General features: G+C 43.8%; 1 protein-coding gene across 1 annotated transcript in view; it reads left to right on the top strand.

Annotated features, from left to right (window-relative positions):
* The window catches only part of PTPRA (protein tyrosine phosphatase receptor type A), a 70,059-nt gene that overhangs the window by 13,456 nt on the left and 42,097 nt on the right, over positions 1 to 14,506 (top strand). Inside the window, exons 3-5 of the mRNA XM_082263991.1 lie at positions 3,258 to 3,281; positions 7,489 to 7,573; positions 14,369 to 14,442. Of these exons, the coding sequence (XP_082120117.1) occupies positions 3,258 to 3,281; positions 7,489 to 7,573; positions 14,369 to 14,442 (183 nt within the window). The remainder of the gene's footprint in view (positions 1 to 3,257; positions 3,282 to 7,488; positions 7,574 to 14,368; positions 14,443 to 14,506) is intronic.

Here is a 14,506-nt window from a genome sequence, read left to right as displayed (position 1 = left end):
CACAATGTTTTAAACTTCTATGTCACTTTCAGTGGTAGAACGCCTTCCTACTGGTCCCGGGCATGTGAGGACGACACAGGAGCCAATGCTGGGGTTCCAGAAGGGAAATGCTTTTTAAAATGGACCGTACAGCTCTTGTGCATGTCTGCATGGACACATTCCTGACATGTCAGTGTACAGACACAGTATCACCATTTTATGTAAAAAAAAAAAAAAATCCTCATACTCAAGCCCACTGATTTTGCCTTAGCTGAGATTATAATGTCAGTTTGCTGCAGGCAGCAGAAAGCATTGCTTAGAGTAACTCCACTTTAGTTGAGAAAAAAAAAAACATTCCCCTCTGGGTGATCTCTGTACATTGCAGAGATTTTACATAATTTAGTTGGATTCCTACCTTTTGTTCTAAGAAAATCACTGACTGTTCCTCTGTGCTAAGCAAGTCTAATGGGAGTGGTTTCATAATTATCAACCAGCTGCTGCACCTGCAGGGCACTGAGGAAAGCTACTGGGCCTGCATCCCTTTTCAGATGTGATTTCCTATTGGGAGTATCTCACCAATAATTACTGTACATTTTTGTTGCAGGAAATTCCAAACTCTTATTTGTATCTTAGTGCAGACTTTGGGGAAAATAAGTGAGCCAATCACACAAGCAGGAAATGTTTCTGGGGGGCGGTTCTGTACACATTCTGTGTACAGAACAACTCCAGGTAGCCATATTGCATTTTACAGAAAATTACAGTGCTGCAGGTTAAAAGGAAAGGTAATTTTTAAGAACATCCAATTACAATAGGACTTAAGTTGCAATTGTAAACGCTATATTATTTTTTATTTGTTTATTTTCCCTATGAAAGTGGAGTTACCCTTTAAGTCTCCTCTCTTCCGGTGATTGACTGTACAGGTGCATCACAAAAAAATTACTATATCAAAAAATTAATTTATTTCAATAATTCAATTCAAAAAGTGAAATGCTTGTATTTATATATTATTATCATTACACACAGTGTGATATATTTCAAGCATTTCTTTTTTTTTTTTTAAATTTTGATTATAGCTTAGAGCCTTTGAAAACCAAAAATTCAGTATCTCAGAGAATTAGAATATTGTATAAGACCAATATATATATAAAAAAAAAAAAAAGATTTTTAATTCAGTAAATGTTGGCTTACTAAAAAGTATTTCCATGTACAGTATAGTATGCAATCAAAACTTGGTCGGGTCTCCTCCTGCATAAATTACTGCATCAAGGTGGCATGGCATGGAGGTGATCAGCCTGTGGCACTGCTGAGGTGTTATGGAAGCCCAGGTTGCTTTGATAGCGGGTTTTCAGCTCCTCTGCATTGTTGGGTCTTGTGTCTCATCTTCCTCTTGACAATACCCCACAGATTCTTTATGGAGTTTAAGTCAAATGAGTTTGCATGCCAATCAAACACAGTAATACTATGATCAATAGACATGGTATTGGTACTTTTCTCAGTGTGGGCAGGTGCAGAGTCCTGCTGGAAAATATCAGCATCTCCATAAAGCCGGTCAGCAGAGGGAAGCACAAAGTACTCTAGAATTTCCTTGTAGAGGGCTGTGCTGACTTTGGACTTGATAAAACGCATTGGACCAACACCAGCAGATGACATGGCTCCCCAAACCATCACTGACTGTGGAAACTTCACACTGGACCTCATGCAACTTGGATTATGTGCCTTTCCACTCTTCCTTCAGACTCTGGGACCTTGTGGTGGCATTTGAAGCACTGACACCATCTGTAGTCCTCTCCCTGTGAATCTCCCCCCAAATCCTTGAATGGCCTTTGCTTCACAATCCTCTCAAGGCTGCGGTTATCCCTATTGCTTGTGCACCTTTTTCTACCACACTTTTTCCTCCCACTCAACTTTCTATTAATATGCTTGGATACAGCACTCTGTGAACAGCCAGCTTCCTTAAGCAATTACTTTTTGTGACTTACCCTCCTTGTGGGGGGTGTCAATGACTGTCTTCTTGACAACTGTCAAGTCAGTAGTCTTCCCCATAATTGTGTACCTACTGAACCAGACTGAGAGACTATTCAAAGGATCAGGAAACCTTTACAGGTGTTTTGCATTAATTAGCTAATTAGTGTGACAGCAGGAGTCTACAATATTGAACTTTCACAATATTCTAATTTTCTAAGTTACAGAATTTTGGGCTTTTACTAGCTGTAAGCCATCAGCATCACAATTAAAAGAAAGAAATGCTTGACATATATCACTGTGTGTAATGCATCTATATAAAACAGGAGGTTCACTTTTTGAATTGAATTATTGAAATTCACTTTTTGATATTCTAAGTTTTTGAGATGCACCTGTACGTTGTAACTTTGTCGCAAGTCACAAGATGAGAGGCTGATCTGTGTTAGACATTTGTGACTCTAGATGATGCCTGAACAAAGAGCACGGTCTTTCTAAAGAGAAAAGCATATGAAGACATTGTTAGGGGGACTGGACTACTCTGATCTCTAAGAGAGATTAAAGGAGAACTAAAGGCAAAACTTTTTTTTTTTTTAGTTTTGGATAGATTGGAGAGGGATTAGAACATTTGTCAGTTTTTATTGCTGTCTGTGCCCCATTAAGGAGATTCACCCTCTATTTGTCCTATTTACCATGATCATTGAAAGGGAAAGTAAAAGAAAACCCTAAATTTTGGGTTGTCCCCAGAAAATTGATAGAGGGGAAATCTTCCAATGGAGACACTAGTTCTGGTGACCTGGGAGTCCCCAAGGAATTCCCTTAATTTGCAGGAATTTTCTCTCTTCCTGTTTGGCTATGGGACAGAACGTGAAGGGAAATCTCTGCAATGGGATACAGATGGTGAAAAAAAAAATCTGAAAGGGACTATAACCTTCACTTTATCCAAAAAAAAAAAAAAATGCATTTTTGATTATAGCTCTACTTAAATGTCTTTAAGTGTTAGAACTACACATTACTTAGCATGAATGCGCTTCACATGATACTAGATTTACTTTAACTAAAGTGAGAGGGTATTTGTAGAATGTTTGCTGTGTTTCCAGAACTTCCATACATCCGTATACTATTCAGGGTTTTCTTTAGAAATAAGTCATTTTCAGTTCAAAAAATTAGAACTGTTCCTTGTGTCCACAGTTTGGCGATAGTTGGGAATATTGCTGATCATTTGTTTTTAATTCCGTATTTTCCAATAATTGTCCATTTTTGCATTTTACTCATTTACTGGATTTTCATGGAAATTAACTTTTTTTTTTTTCTTCCAGACCCATCGCCAGAAGGCCGCCATGGTATGTACAAGCATTCTACTTTAACCCTTTTGCAAACGTTAAAGTGATGGTAAAGCATGTTATATTTATCTGCTCTGTACAATGTTTTCCCTTACTCGATCCAAAATGGAAAAAAAAAAGTTTTGCCTTTAATTCTACTCTTAAATTGAGTGCACCTGTGAAACGGCGACAGACTTCAATGTTATTATCCAGGATTGCAATACACAGCATTTCCCATAGGAAAGGCTTTAAAGCTCCTACAGATCATCAGTTTAAAGTTAAATGTAAGTAAATATGTATAATGTGCAACGCCATCAACATTTTTGCTGTGACTGGTTCTCTTTACTTAGCTATTAGGTATGTATTAGATCTGTGTCCCTTGTCCTCTACTGAAGCAAACCAAACACACAGCCGCCAGGGAACGTGAGAGCTGGAAATTATGTAATACCAGTCACTTCTAGGTTCTTACTAGCTAGGGGAGATCAGCAAACTGACTTTCGCTGGTCTCCCTTCTACCCGGAGACACTTTCAGTTTAACGCCTGTTGCACACGGAGCTATCCAGCTGCAGTTCATTTCTCCTGGCATTTTATTGTTCCCGAAAGGGACAGATGCAGCCTCCAGCCCCGCTGCAGGCAGCCTGTCAAAGTCTATGGCAGGTTGTGACTGGACATGGCTGAGGGCTGTAATAAGTGGTCCTGGCATTTGGGGCCCTGTGTGTTCAGGGACAAAAGTCCCTTTCTTTCAGTACAACCATTAGCTTTGTCCAGCTGCAGCCTGTTATAAACTTTGGCAGGCTGCCTGCCTGCAGTGGGGCTGGATACACTAAAAAGCCAAGCGGGGACACTGCAGTTCGACAGCCCTAGGTGCAAGGGGCAAACATTTTATTAAATAAAAAAGCATTTTTTAAGGGTTAGTTCACCTTTTTTTAAAAAAAACAAAAGAAACAAAAAGTCCACAAACATCATTCGGTAATTCTCAACTAACCTTACTTTTAAGAATATACATTTATGGTCTTCCAATACCATTTGTGCCCAGATTGAAGCCTGCCCCAAACACTTCACAGCTCCATCCTGTCTTCCTCTCTAGGATAGACCAGCTGTTAGGGCGAACGCCCCCTAGTAGTACAGGAGCACCGTCCTTCTGAGCCCCTCACAATGTGCATGCTCTGCTGAGCAGATGTGATGGGAGATGGAGAGCGTTGCTTCTGCTGGGGTCATCTTTGGTAACGAGATAGTGCTACGCATGTGCAGGGCTCAGGACATCCCTTGCTCCTGTGCCACCAAGGGCAATATTCCCAATAGCTGGTCCGTCCTAGAGAAGAGACCAGGACGGAACTGTGAAAAACATCAGAAGCGTATGGAACAGGCACTTTATGCTTATAAACATACTTCGTTTTGACCCACCTGAAATGTGTTTAGCTTTTTAAAGTGTTTCTAAAGATACAAGGATTCTAACTGTACAGCAAAGTAATCAGTTAGAATTAAGCTGGCCATAGATGGTGCAATTTAATGGTTCAATTTTATGGTTGCAGGAAAGAAAATTGCTGGATTCCCCTATCAACACAGTCAGTGTTGATGGGAAATCCCTCCCACAGAGCTATTGTGTTCTCCCGGCGGGGGGGGAGCTATCCTGGTCTGGAGAACAGTGTTGCTGGCAGCTATAACAGCCACTGTCAATAATCACATGAAAAATCCGACAGGCTGGTTATACCCAAGTATGATTTTTTTTTTTTTAATTCCCTTTGTGTTCTCAGTTTTCTGACTCTGGTGTTATGTTCATGATTCTAAATGTCTTCAGATTTTTGTGTACATTACCTCTTCCAATGTTGCTGTGAGCAGCACAGTGCATGGCTAGCAGGGCAGTCCCAGCAATCATTTTAGTCGTAGCAGCCCATAAAATTACATTTCTCTTGTGTCCCCCGACAGACGCAGCTCTGGAAGTTTCTTCACTAATGGGTTATGTGATCCTTCTTCAGGAAAGCTAGGCAGTGAAAGCTTTCACTAGGCACGCCTTTAGGGGCCGTCCTATCCACATGACCCCAGCCACACGTGCTCATAGTTTCTTGCTGCCTAGCTTGGGAGTAGGACCTACTGCTGGGTCTACGGTCTGTTTTTTTCTTTTCTTTTAAGACATGTTTGTTTTTCTTTACTCACTATCGCTAGCTAGTGTCAGGGGGATCCTCCTGGTGAACTACAAGCGACAGCCGGGCCGAGGTTTCGCACTGGATAATCTACATCCTTATGGTCTCCCAGCCTGGCCAACGAGTGTGAGCAGGTTGTGGTCCGCCCAGGCCTCGCCACGACAGAGCCCCGATGGATGGGGACGAGCCAGCGAACAGATGCTTTTGCCAGGACGCCTCAACCTGGAACGCCCTGAGTTGCAGCGTACCCCTCTTGGCTGGTAGCACCCCCACTCAGGGTGGCAGGCGAGATGCATCGGAGCGGAGCCCCATGGTCCATGATATGGTGAGAGATGTAAGCCCCCGTGTCCCTGGGACAGATGCAGGGGAGCTGTGGGCCCACTCCTGGGGATTAAAGGGCTGTGTTTCCTAAAATAATCCCCTGACCTGACAGGAGGTCCTGCCCTCCTGCTCCCGCTGGAGGCGCTATAGCGGTAACTAATGCCTGGGGGAAGGGGTGTCGATGTTACTTTGTCCTGGGGGGGTTCCCTGTAGTGGGTCCCCGTGAAGGCCTCATTCCCTGGGCTCCTGACCGCTGGCGCCGTTTTCGCTGGATGTGGTTCAGGCGATCATGGTTTACCTGTTGGCTGCAGAATCTTTTCGCAAGTCTTGATTCTCTGTTTTTCCTTCCAGAAGGATCTCATAAAGGTTCGGCGGCGTCTGCTGCAACCATATCCAAATGGATCAGACGGCCTATGGTTCAGGCCTATTCACTAAAGGGTCAGGTTCCAACTTTCCCTGTGAGGAAAGTGCCACTTGGGCTTTTCGCCATCAGGCCTCTGTGGCTCAGGCGTGTACAGCGGCTACGTGGTCGTCTGTACACACTTATACAAAATGCTACAAGTTTGATTTGCTGGCATCCTCGGATGCTTCCTTTGGCCGCATGTTTTTTTTGCAGGCTGCATTTTGCTGAAGAGACTGAGTGTTTTCTTTCAGGGGTGAATTTTTGTTTTGGGGTAAGCTCCTGTTGATGTTGGTTGAGCTTCTGTTGCCCTGTTGGCTACGATTTTTAGACTTGTTGAAACGTTAACAGTTGTTGGTTGCGTTCTTCCCACCCCTCATGCCTACAATTCAATGGGACGTCCCATTAGTGAAGAAACTTTCAGAGCTGCGTCTGTCAGAGGACTCAGAGAAAATAATTTTACTGTAAGTTCTTACAAAAATTAAATTTTTATGGTATTTCAATGCTACTGACCAGGGACAGATTAAGGCCTAATCGGGTCCCAGACAAAGTAGCAGGTTTACCCCCCCCCCCCCATCCCTTTCGTTGACAACAATAAAGACTGCAATAGATACAGAGAAGCAGCTCCATTTGCAGTTTGTACGCAATTGTCCCCATCAAACATCAACTGACTACAAATGCATAATTCCTTGTGAAGTGACAGGCAGTTGCACAGCTTTGACTGATTAGGCTACTGTCCCTTGGTTGCCACAGGAGCATGAAGGTTGTAGCTGGGCCCCCTGACCATCCACCATGCCCTAGGCCCCTGCTTAGGTTGCCCGGTGAATGACCGGCCTCTGACATTGAGAGAATGACAGTGACTGCACATACTCTATAGCAGTGTTTCTCAACTCCGGTCCTCAGGGCACACTAACAGGCCAGATTTTAAGTATTAACTTGGGGAGATGCAGACTAGAATACTGCAATCAATGAGCAGCAAATTATATCACCTGTCAGTTTTCTTGCAAACCTGGCCTGTTAGTGTGCCCTGAGGACCGGAGTTGAGAAACACTGCTCTATAGGTATGAAGTGTGAAGGATGTGAATCCAATAGTATATATGGAGCGGATTGTAATAGCCCAGCAGCTGATCACAAGTTCCTTACTTCAGCTCTCCCGACAATTCCCCATTGTTCTTCGTGCCACGGCTCCCAGTTCTCCAGTACATAGACTGAATACATTTTCTTGCAATTTCAGTGAAGATGTGGATCTCTATTTTGCGCTCATCTTTTGTGTAATATGGCAAAAATGCTTCTTTCTTTACATCAGGGATTACTGTACGGTGTCACTGCTCTTTGTTTTGTAACTTTTTTTTTTTTATCATTTCAGATGAAACACCAATTATCGCAGTCATGGTGGCGCTCTCCTCACTGCTCATGATTGGCTTCTTCATCATCGTACTCTACATGCTGAAGTAAGTCTTATAAAGAAGCACATTTGCTTTTTAATGCTTGGTGGAGGTTCAGCTTGTAAGGCTTAATTAAAGAAATACAATGGCAGACATCTTACTCCTCCCCTGCCCTTTTGTTACACAATATGGCAAACTGTGTACCCCTAAACATTCAAAGCTCTGGGCATTATTAAGGAATTGTCTGTTTTAGTAGGCTGTAGCATTAAAGTGGATTTCAACGCTATACTTAAGCTTAAAGCTGCTCCCTTCCCCCCCCTTTCTAACACTTATACTAACTACCCTGTAGAAGGGAGATGCATATGCTTGCCTATATTCGGGGTGTTCTGGTTCGGTCATTTGATCAGCTCCCAGCGGTCAGCTTTAGGGGAGAGGAGAGAGCTCCATCAATGGACCAAATGCCTGGGTGGTGACATCACCCTTAGACTTACTATGGGGCATTCGCTGTCCCTCTTCTACCCTGAAGCCTACCGCTGAGAGCGAATCATGTAACCGGACTGGAACGCCCTAAGAATAGATACGTTTATCTTAGTAAAAGTCTGGATTTCTACTTTAACCGTACCCTTCATTGGAAACACCTGAACCCTGAATTTGGAGAGGTGTCCACATTTTTCTGTAAAAAGTGGAGATGCCATGGTCGATTGTCCACAAACCTTAGGCCACATGTGTATACGTTTTATGAATATCTGTAATAAGCATGGAGCTCATGAGATAGGACATCCTTCCAAACTGATACACCAGCTTTCACAGAGCGATAACAAAAAGATTAAGAGCCGGTTCAGATAGGGATAGGGACGACCCGACTTGCCGGGGCGACCCGTGAAGTCGCGGTGCACAGCTCGCATCGTGACCTCGGAGCGGCATGCACGGACTTCATATCATTAAAGTCAATGCAGGTCGCTCCAGGTCGCCCCAAAGTAGTACAGGACCCTTTTTCTAAGTCGGAGCGACTTGTGTCGCTCCTATTAGAACGGGTCCTGTGCTAATCTATGGCAGGCAAGTCGCCCCAGTGTGAACGGGGTCTAAGTGTTCTTTTAGCATTAAAGCTGCTACATTATAACTTTTCAAGTTTAAATTCATATTTTTGCAGAAACCTATTTATTTCAGGTATTTAGTGCCATCAATTTACGCAGCGCTTTACACACAAATTGTCCATTCACAACAGTCCCTGCCCTCAAGGAGCTTACAATCTTCGGTCCCGAACTCACATTCATACGCATATTAGGGCCAATTTAGATAGGCGCCAGTTAATCTACCATCCGGTCTTTGGAGTGTGGGAGGAAACTGGAGTACCCAGAGGAAACCCACACAGGCAGAGGGAGAACATGCAAACTCCAGGCAGGTAGTGCCTTGGTCAGGATTCAAACCAACGACCCTAGTGCTGCCAGGCTGAAGTGTTGCCACTCAACCACTGTGCTGCTAATTGAATGACTGGTTGTGTTCAGTAACTGCTTAGATAAGGTCAGATAGTTATTGATCGTGACGTTTTCTTTTTTTTTTTTCTTTGGTCAGGTCAGACCTGTCCCATAGGCCTGTGCAGCACAATTAAAATAGTCACTTTTATAGGAAAAAAAAATACAGAAAAAATGAAGGTAAACTAACACCGTACAGCCTCCCCACCCAATCAAGGTGGTCCAAGCTCGAGCAATGTAACTATGCAGGAAAAATCATACTATAAATAAACTTAAAATGAAAACTTTAAATGTCATTTTTTTAGAAGCATTAGACAATTGGTGTACCTATGAACAATAGTGTGTGTCGTAGTCTATTTTCAATTTTTCATAGTTGTACTGCTAATGGCAAGTTAAGCTCAATTATTGTAATCACTGGTGCACACACGGACATGTTAATATTTACAATGTGCCCTGAAAAGTAAACTGGACTTAGTTTCAGTGTGATCCCTGTATTTATTTTTCTTGACTGGATCAGCCACATTGCATGCATATGCAGGTCTCAATTCAGCACCTTCAGACCTCAGCATACAATGTGTGCTATATAAACTAGCAAATTAAAAATTTACCTTGGTCCAATATGGTCCAATATATTCACATATGGAGTAGAGAAATGGATTGAGGCACTAAGAACTTTCATGGTACAGTATGAACTGACAACACAATAGTAATATAAAAATGCAAAAGTTTATTACATCAGTGAATGTTAAAAAGATCACTCATAAAGGGAATCATAAACAAAAAGAAAATTCCTCTAATATAGATTGGATTTTAACTAAGGTGTGGGCGAGTGCGGGACTCAGGTGGAGATATAAGTCGATAGAAAATGCTACCCGAAGAAGCGGATAACCCACGAAACATGTAAAGTATGATTGGAAACTTACTATTAGAGGTCCCCCGTATTTAGATAGGCACCTTAGTTCATATTCAATCTATATTAGAGGAATTTTGTTGCGTCTTATTTTAAAGAGGGAGTAAAGGTTCCTTTGTAACTTGTACCTATAGGTAAGCCTATGATAAGGTTTACCTATAGGTACTGCAATTATCTCCTAAACATGCACTCTTTAGGAGATTTTTACTTTGCATGCAGCCGGTGACATCACTGGCGCATGAGCTGTGAAGGGAGGGCCGGGCCAACCCTGCCATTCCTTCAGAGCCCTATACCATGAACGGTGGCTCCTGTGTGCATGTGCAGGAATGACGTCATCGCTGCTCCAGGCAATCGGATCGCTGGAGGACACGAACCCGGAAGGAAGATGGGTTAATATGTCAGCTGCGTCAGCGGTGTGCGGGGGGCTTCGTTCAAAAGTAAGTATTTCATAATGAGCCAGTATGCGATGCATACTAGCTCATTATGCCTTCGTCTTTCAGGTTTTTATTTTTTAACTTTTTTTTTTTTTTTTTTTAGGTTTACAACCTATTTAATTGTCTACCCCCATGTGGACCATTTTATTTTCTTTTTGTTCATTTTTTCCCTTTGAGTGACCTTTTTAACATTCACTGATGTAATAAACTTTTGTTTTTTTATATTGTTATTGTGTTGTCAGTTACCATGAAAGTCCTTAGTGCCTCAATCCATTTCTTTACTCCATACCTTCAGACCTGAGATCAGCTATAATCTTGGTTGGGTCTCATCGGAGGTCAGCTAATTGAATCAATTGGGTCTGATCTGAGATCATCTACAATGCAGACCTCAGGTGAGACTGAATTCATGCCCCTTCAGATCCAGTGGCAGCTGGTGCTCAAAATTTTTTGGGGGGAGCAAACAGAAAAAAATCGAATAGGCATTGCTTTGCGGCAAAAAATGCGGCAAAAAATTGCATGACTTTGAGGTCACAAAAGTGTGAAAGGGGCCTTCAGTAATCAAAGTATAGTGTGCCCCCATCAATGCAGAGTTACTACAGCGTGCCCCCATTCAATGCAAAGTTACTACAGCGTGCCCCCATTCAATGCAGTGTTATCACAGCGTGCCCCCATTCAATGCAGTGTTACCACAGCATGCCCCCATTCAATGCAGTGTTACCACAGCATGCCCCCATTCAATGCAGAGTTACTACAGTGTGCCCCGATTCAATGCAGTGTTACCACAGCGTGCCCCGATTCAATGCAGTGTTACCACAACGTGCCCCCATTCAATGCAGTGTTACCACAGCGTGCCCCCATTCAATGCAGTGTTACCACAGCATGCTCCCATTCAATGCAGTGACCAGCATGCCCCCCATCAATGCAGTGACCAGCGTGCCGTGCCCCCTTCAATGCAGTGACCAGCGTGCCGTGCCCCCATCAATGCAGAGAGACTTGCATGCAGCGGCGGCTTCTCCTCAGTCCCCCGGCATCTCCTCGAGTCCTCCCGCCTCCTCCTCGGCCAATGGCATGCGTTCGCCTTTCGGCCAATTAGGAGCGGGTCTCGGACCCGCTTCCTGATTGGCTAGGAGGAGGATCCGTGTGACAATAGCGCATTTTCATTCGCTATTGTCACACCATGGGCGGGCTCGGGGCGCACTGCTCTGCGCCCCGGATCCACCCTCTTCTGAAGACTATTAGAGCCTCTGGCTCTAATCGGGTGACTAAAGAAAAAAAAAATCCCATTGAACTCTCTGTCCACCACCTTGCATGCAGATTAGGGGGCCCGACACATGGATGGGGGGGGGCGGCGGCGCCCCTGCGCCCCCAACACACCGGCCGCCACTGTTTAGATCCCACATCAGCTCCATTTCCTGCACACTCGGGTCAGATCAACCCAATTCATGCACCTTCAGATCCCACATCAGCTCCATTCCCTGCACCTTGGGTGTCAGATCAGCTCCATTTTCTGCACCTCGGGTGTCAGAACATCCCAAATACCTGCAACTTCTGTCCTCGGATCAGTCACAATTTCTATACCTTCAGACCTCACATCTGCCCAATTCCTGCAACTTCAAATCCCTGATCAGCCTTAAATTATACACTTTCAGACCTCAGATCAGGCTTAAACCCTTAAACTACCTTCAGAAAGGCAGGGGTGTCCTTGTATTTGGAAACGGTGCCAGCAAATTATCAGTTTGTTTAAAGAGCGTAAAGGATTTGTTCATATGAATGGCTTCCCGACCTTCTGCTCGACCTCTGTGTGTCACGACAACTCAGAATCCATCATTTTAGTTTGAATTTCACAAACCGCGTAGACTCTCCCGGGTCCGAGTATGGTGTTTACCGAGTCTCTGCACTAATTAAGTTTTTCTTTTCTTTTCTTTTCATGCTTGGATTAGGCTGGAATACCAATACTGTGTGTGCCGCCTATTCCCTCCACTGTGCTAGTAATCTTCATTATACACAAGTTGGTCCTCAAGGACTTCCAGTCGGCTTATTTTTTCTGTGATGGAGAAAAGAAGTTTTAAAGGGAGGATGGGGGGCATACTCCATTTACAGGCATCAGCTCACTAAGAGAACCAGTCTAATTGAAATAAAATAGATGGCAAATCTCACTTGTTTTTAAAGCTGCAGGCTTCGTAACAGTCGTCGTCCTTCTTTCATTACTTGGGGATTTTCAGGTTTGCCATAAATATGCAGCAGGTGAAGTTTGAAATTCAGACTTGCATGCTTGTCCTGGTCAGTGACATTGTACATAGTAAAGGAAGGATGAGAGATTTGGAATTTGCATGTTTAAAAAGGCCCCGTACCTAGTGTGCAGTGATTTGCATCATACCCTGAGGTCACTGTTAACTATATGCAAATCTAGTCTTGGCTGTAAAATTCAAGCTGTGCCTGCCCCTCCTGCTTTCATATTTAATGTTATAGGTGGGTTCACTATACAGTTGGGACACAAGAGCATCAGAGGCCAAGGTCAATGATGCCATCAGTCTGCTAAAGGATAGCATTTCCTTCTGTCGACCATTGATCACACACTTTGTAGCAAATCACAAGGTGAGAGGCTTCAGCCAGGTTGATATGTGTAAAACATTTGTGAAAACAGCCACAGACTGCACAGGTACCAAGGTTTATAGTATTTTGTCATCTCTGGGTCAGTGTATCAGTCCAGGAAGTAGATGATGACTGAATAAAGATGGCTCTTGCTATGATCGTTAAGAGAAGTATGGCCAAAGCTCATTTAGCTTTTCTTATCTGGGTCACATCAGTGCACTTAGTTCTGTACTCCTGTGACCCAAATTCAGCCGACAATGGGTTAAACCCCGCTGTCAACTTACATCAGAGCTGGTTCAGGCTCTGGAGCAGGGGTGGGGAACCTTTTTTCTGCCAAGGGCCATTTGGGTATTTATAAAATCATTCGGGGGCCGTACAAAATTATCAACTTAAAAATGTGCCTGTTATATTTGGTCAAACATTTAATTAACTCACCCCTAATGTGATGGCTGCAACTACTTCTCTTTGGTGAGCTGTGTGATGTTAGCTGGTATTGATGTTGCTACTCGCAACTGGTTTTCCAGGTTTGAGTCGGTTAGTCTGGAGTGCAGTCGACTCTTTGTGGTGGTAAGTTTTGAAAAGAACTGCTGGCGGGTACTGCTGGTGGGTATAGCTGTCTGGTACTGCTCGTGGGTACAGCTGGCTGGTACTGCTGTGAGTACTGCTGGCTCTGGCTGGTACTGCTGTGTGTACTGCTGGCAGGAAATGCTGGCTAGCAGAGGGGCCGCGCTGGAGGAAGAGGCGATGTTTCCTGTATTGGTCACAGGTGGAGTGCATTTGATATCACTTCGCCTGTGACTCACTCAGACTGTCAGAACAGAGACAAAACTATACAGGAAGAATCGGCTCCTTTCTGACAGATCAGTTGAGAGACACAGGCTCAGCTGCACGGGGGGCCGGACCAAATGACTTCGAGGGCCGCATACGGCCCCCCAACCATAGGTTCCCCACCCCTGCTCTGAAGGGATCCCAACAATATTCTGACTGGCAGCTAGCTTAGCCTTCTCAATGCTCCACTGAGATCCTGAGCCAGCCATTCCCACCCCCTCCACAGCCTGGCGCTGGAGGGGCAGAGCAGAGAGCTGATGACTGACAGCATTCTCTGCTCAGTAAAGACCCAGGACTTGGCGATTGGCCATGTGAACTCTGTCTTGAAGCCGGCGGGAGGACTGATGCTGCAGCCATAGGTGAGTATGTAAGTTTTTTTTTTTATTTTGACATTGCACACCACACTTCTACTTTAAAATATACTTGAAAGTGTTAACATTTTCTAGGAAGCGTATACTTAAAAAAAAGAAAAAAAAAAATCTTATCTGATACTTGGTCCACTTTGACATGAAAAATGCACCGTATCTGATTCTAGATCCACTGTAAACACTTAACATCAGATAATATATCACTATTGTCACTTTCTGTGTTGTGACATAAACTAACCCTCAGCCTATGTTTGTAGGTTTAAGAAGTACAAACAAGCAGGCAGTCACTCCAATTCTTTCCGGTTGTCCAATGGCAGAACAGATGATATGGGTAAGCGTCCGAGCCATCACACTACACATAACGGATTTGGTTTAATTTATGTTCAGAATTGAGC

The sequence above is a fragment of the Pelophylax lessonae genome (assembly GCF_965119305.1).
Source record: "Pelophylax lessonae genome assembly, chromosome: 1".
In the NCBI taxonomy this organism is placed as follows: domain Eukaryota; kingdom Metazoa; phylum Chordata; class Amphibia; order Anura; family Ranidae; genus Pelophylax; species Pelophylax lessonae.
The sequence above is the reverse complement of the archived record's forward strand: the minus strand, read 5'-3'. Positions and strand labels throughout refer to the sequence as shown.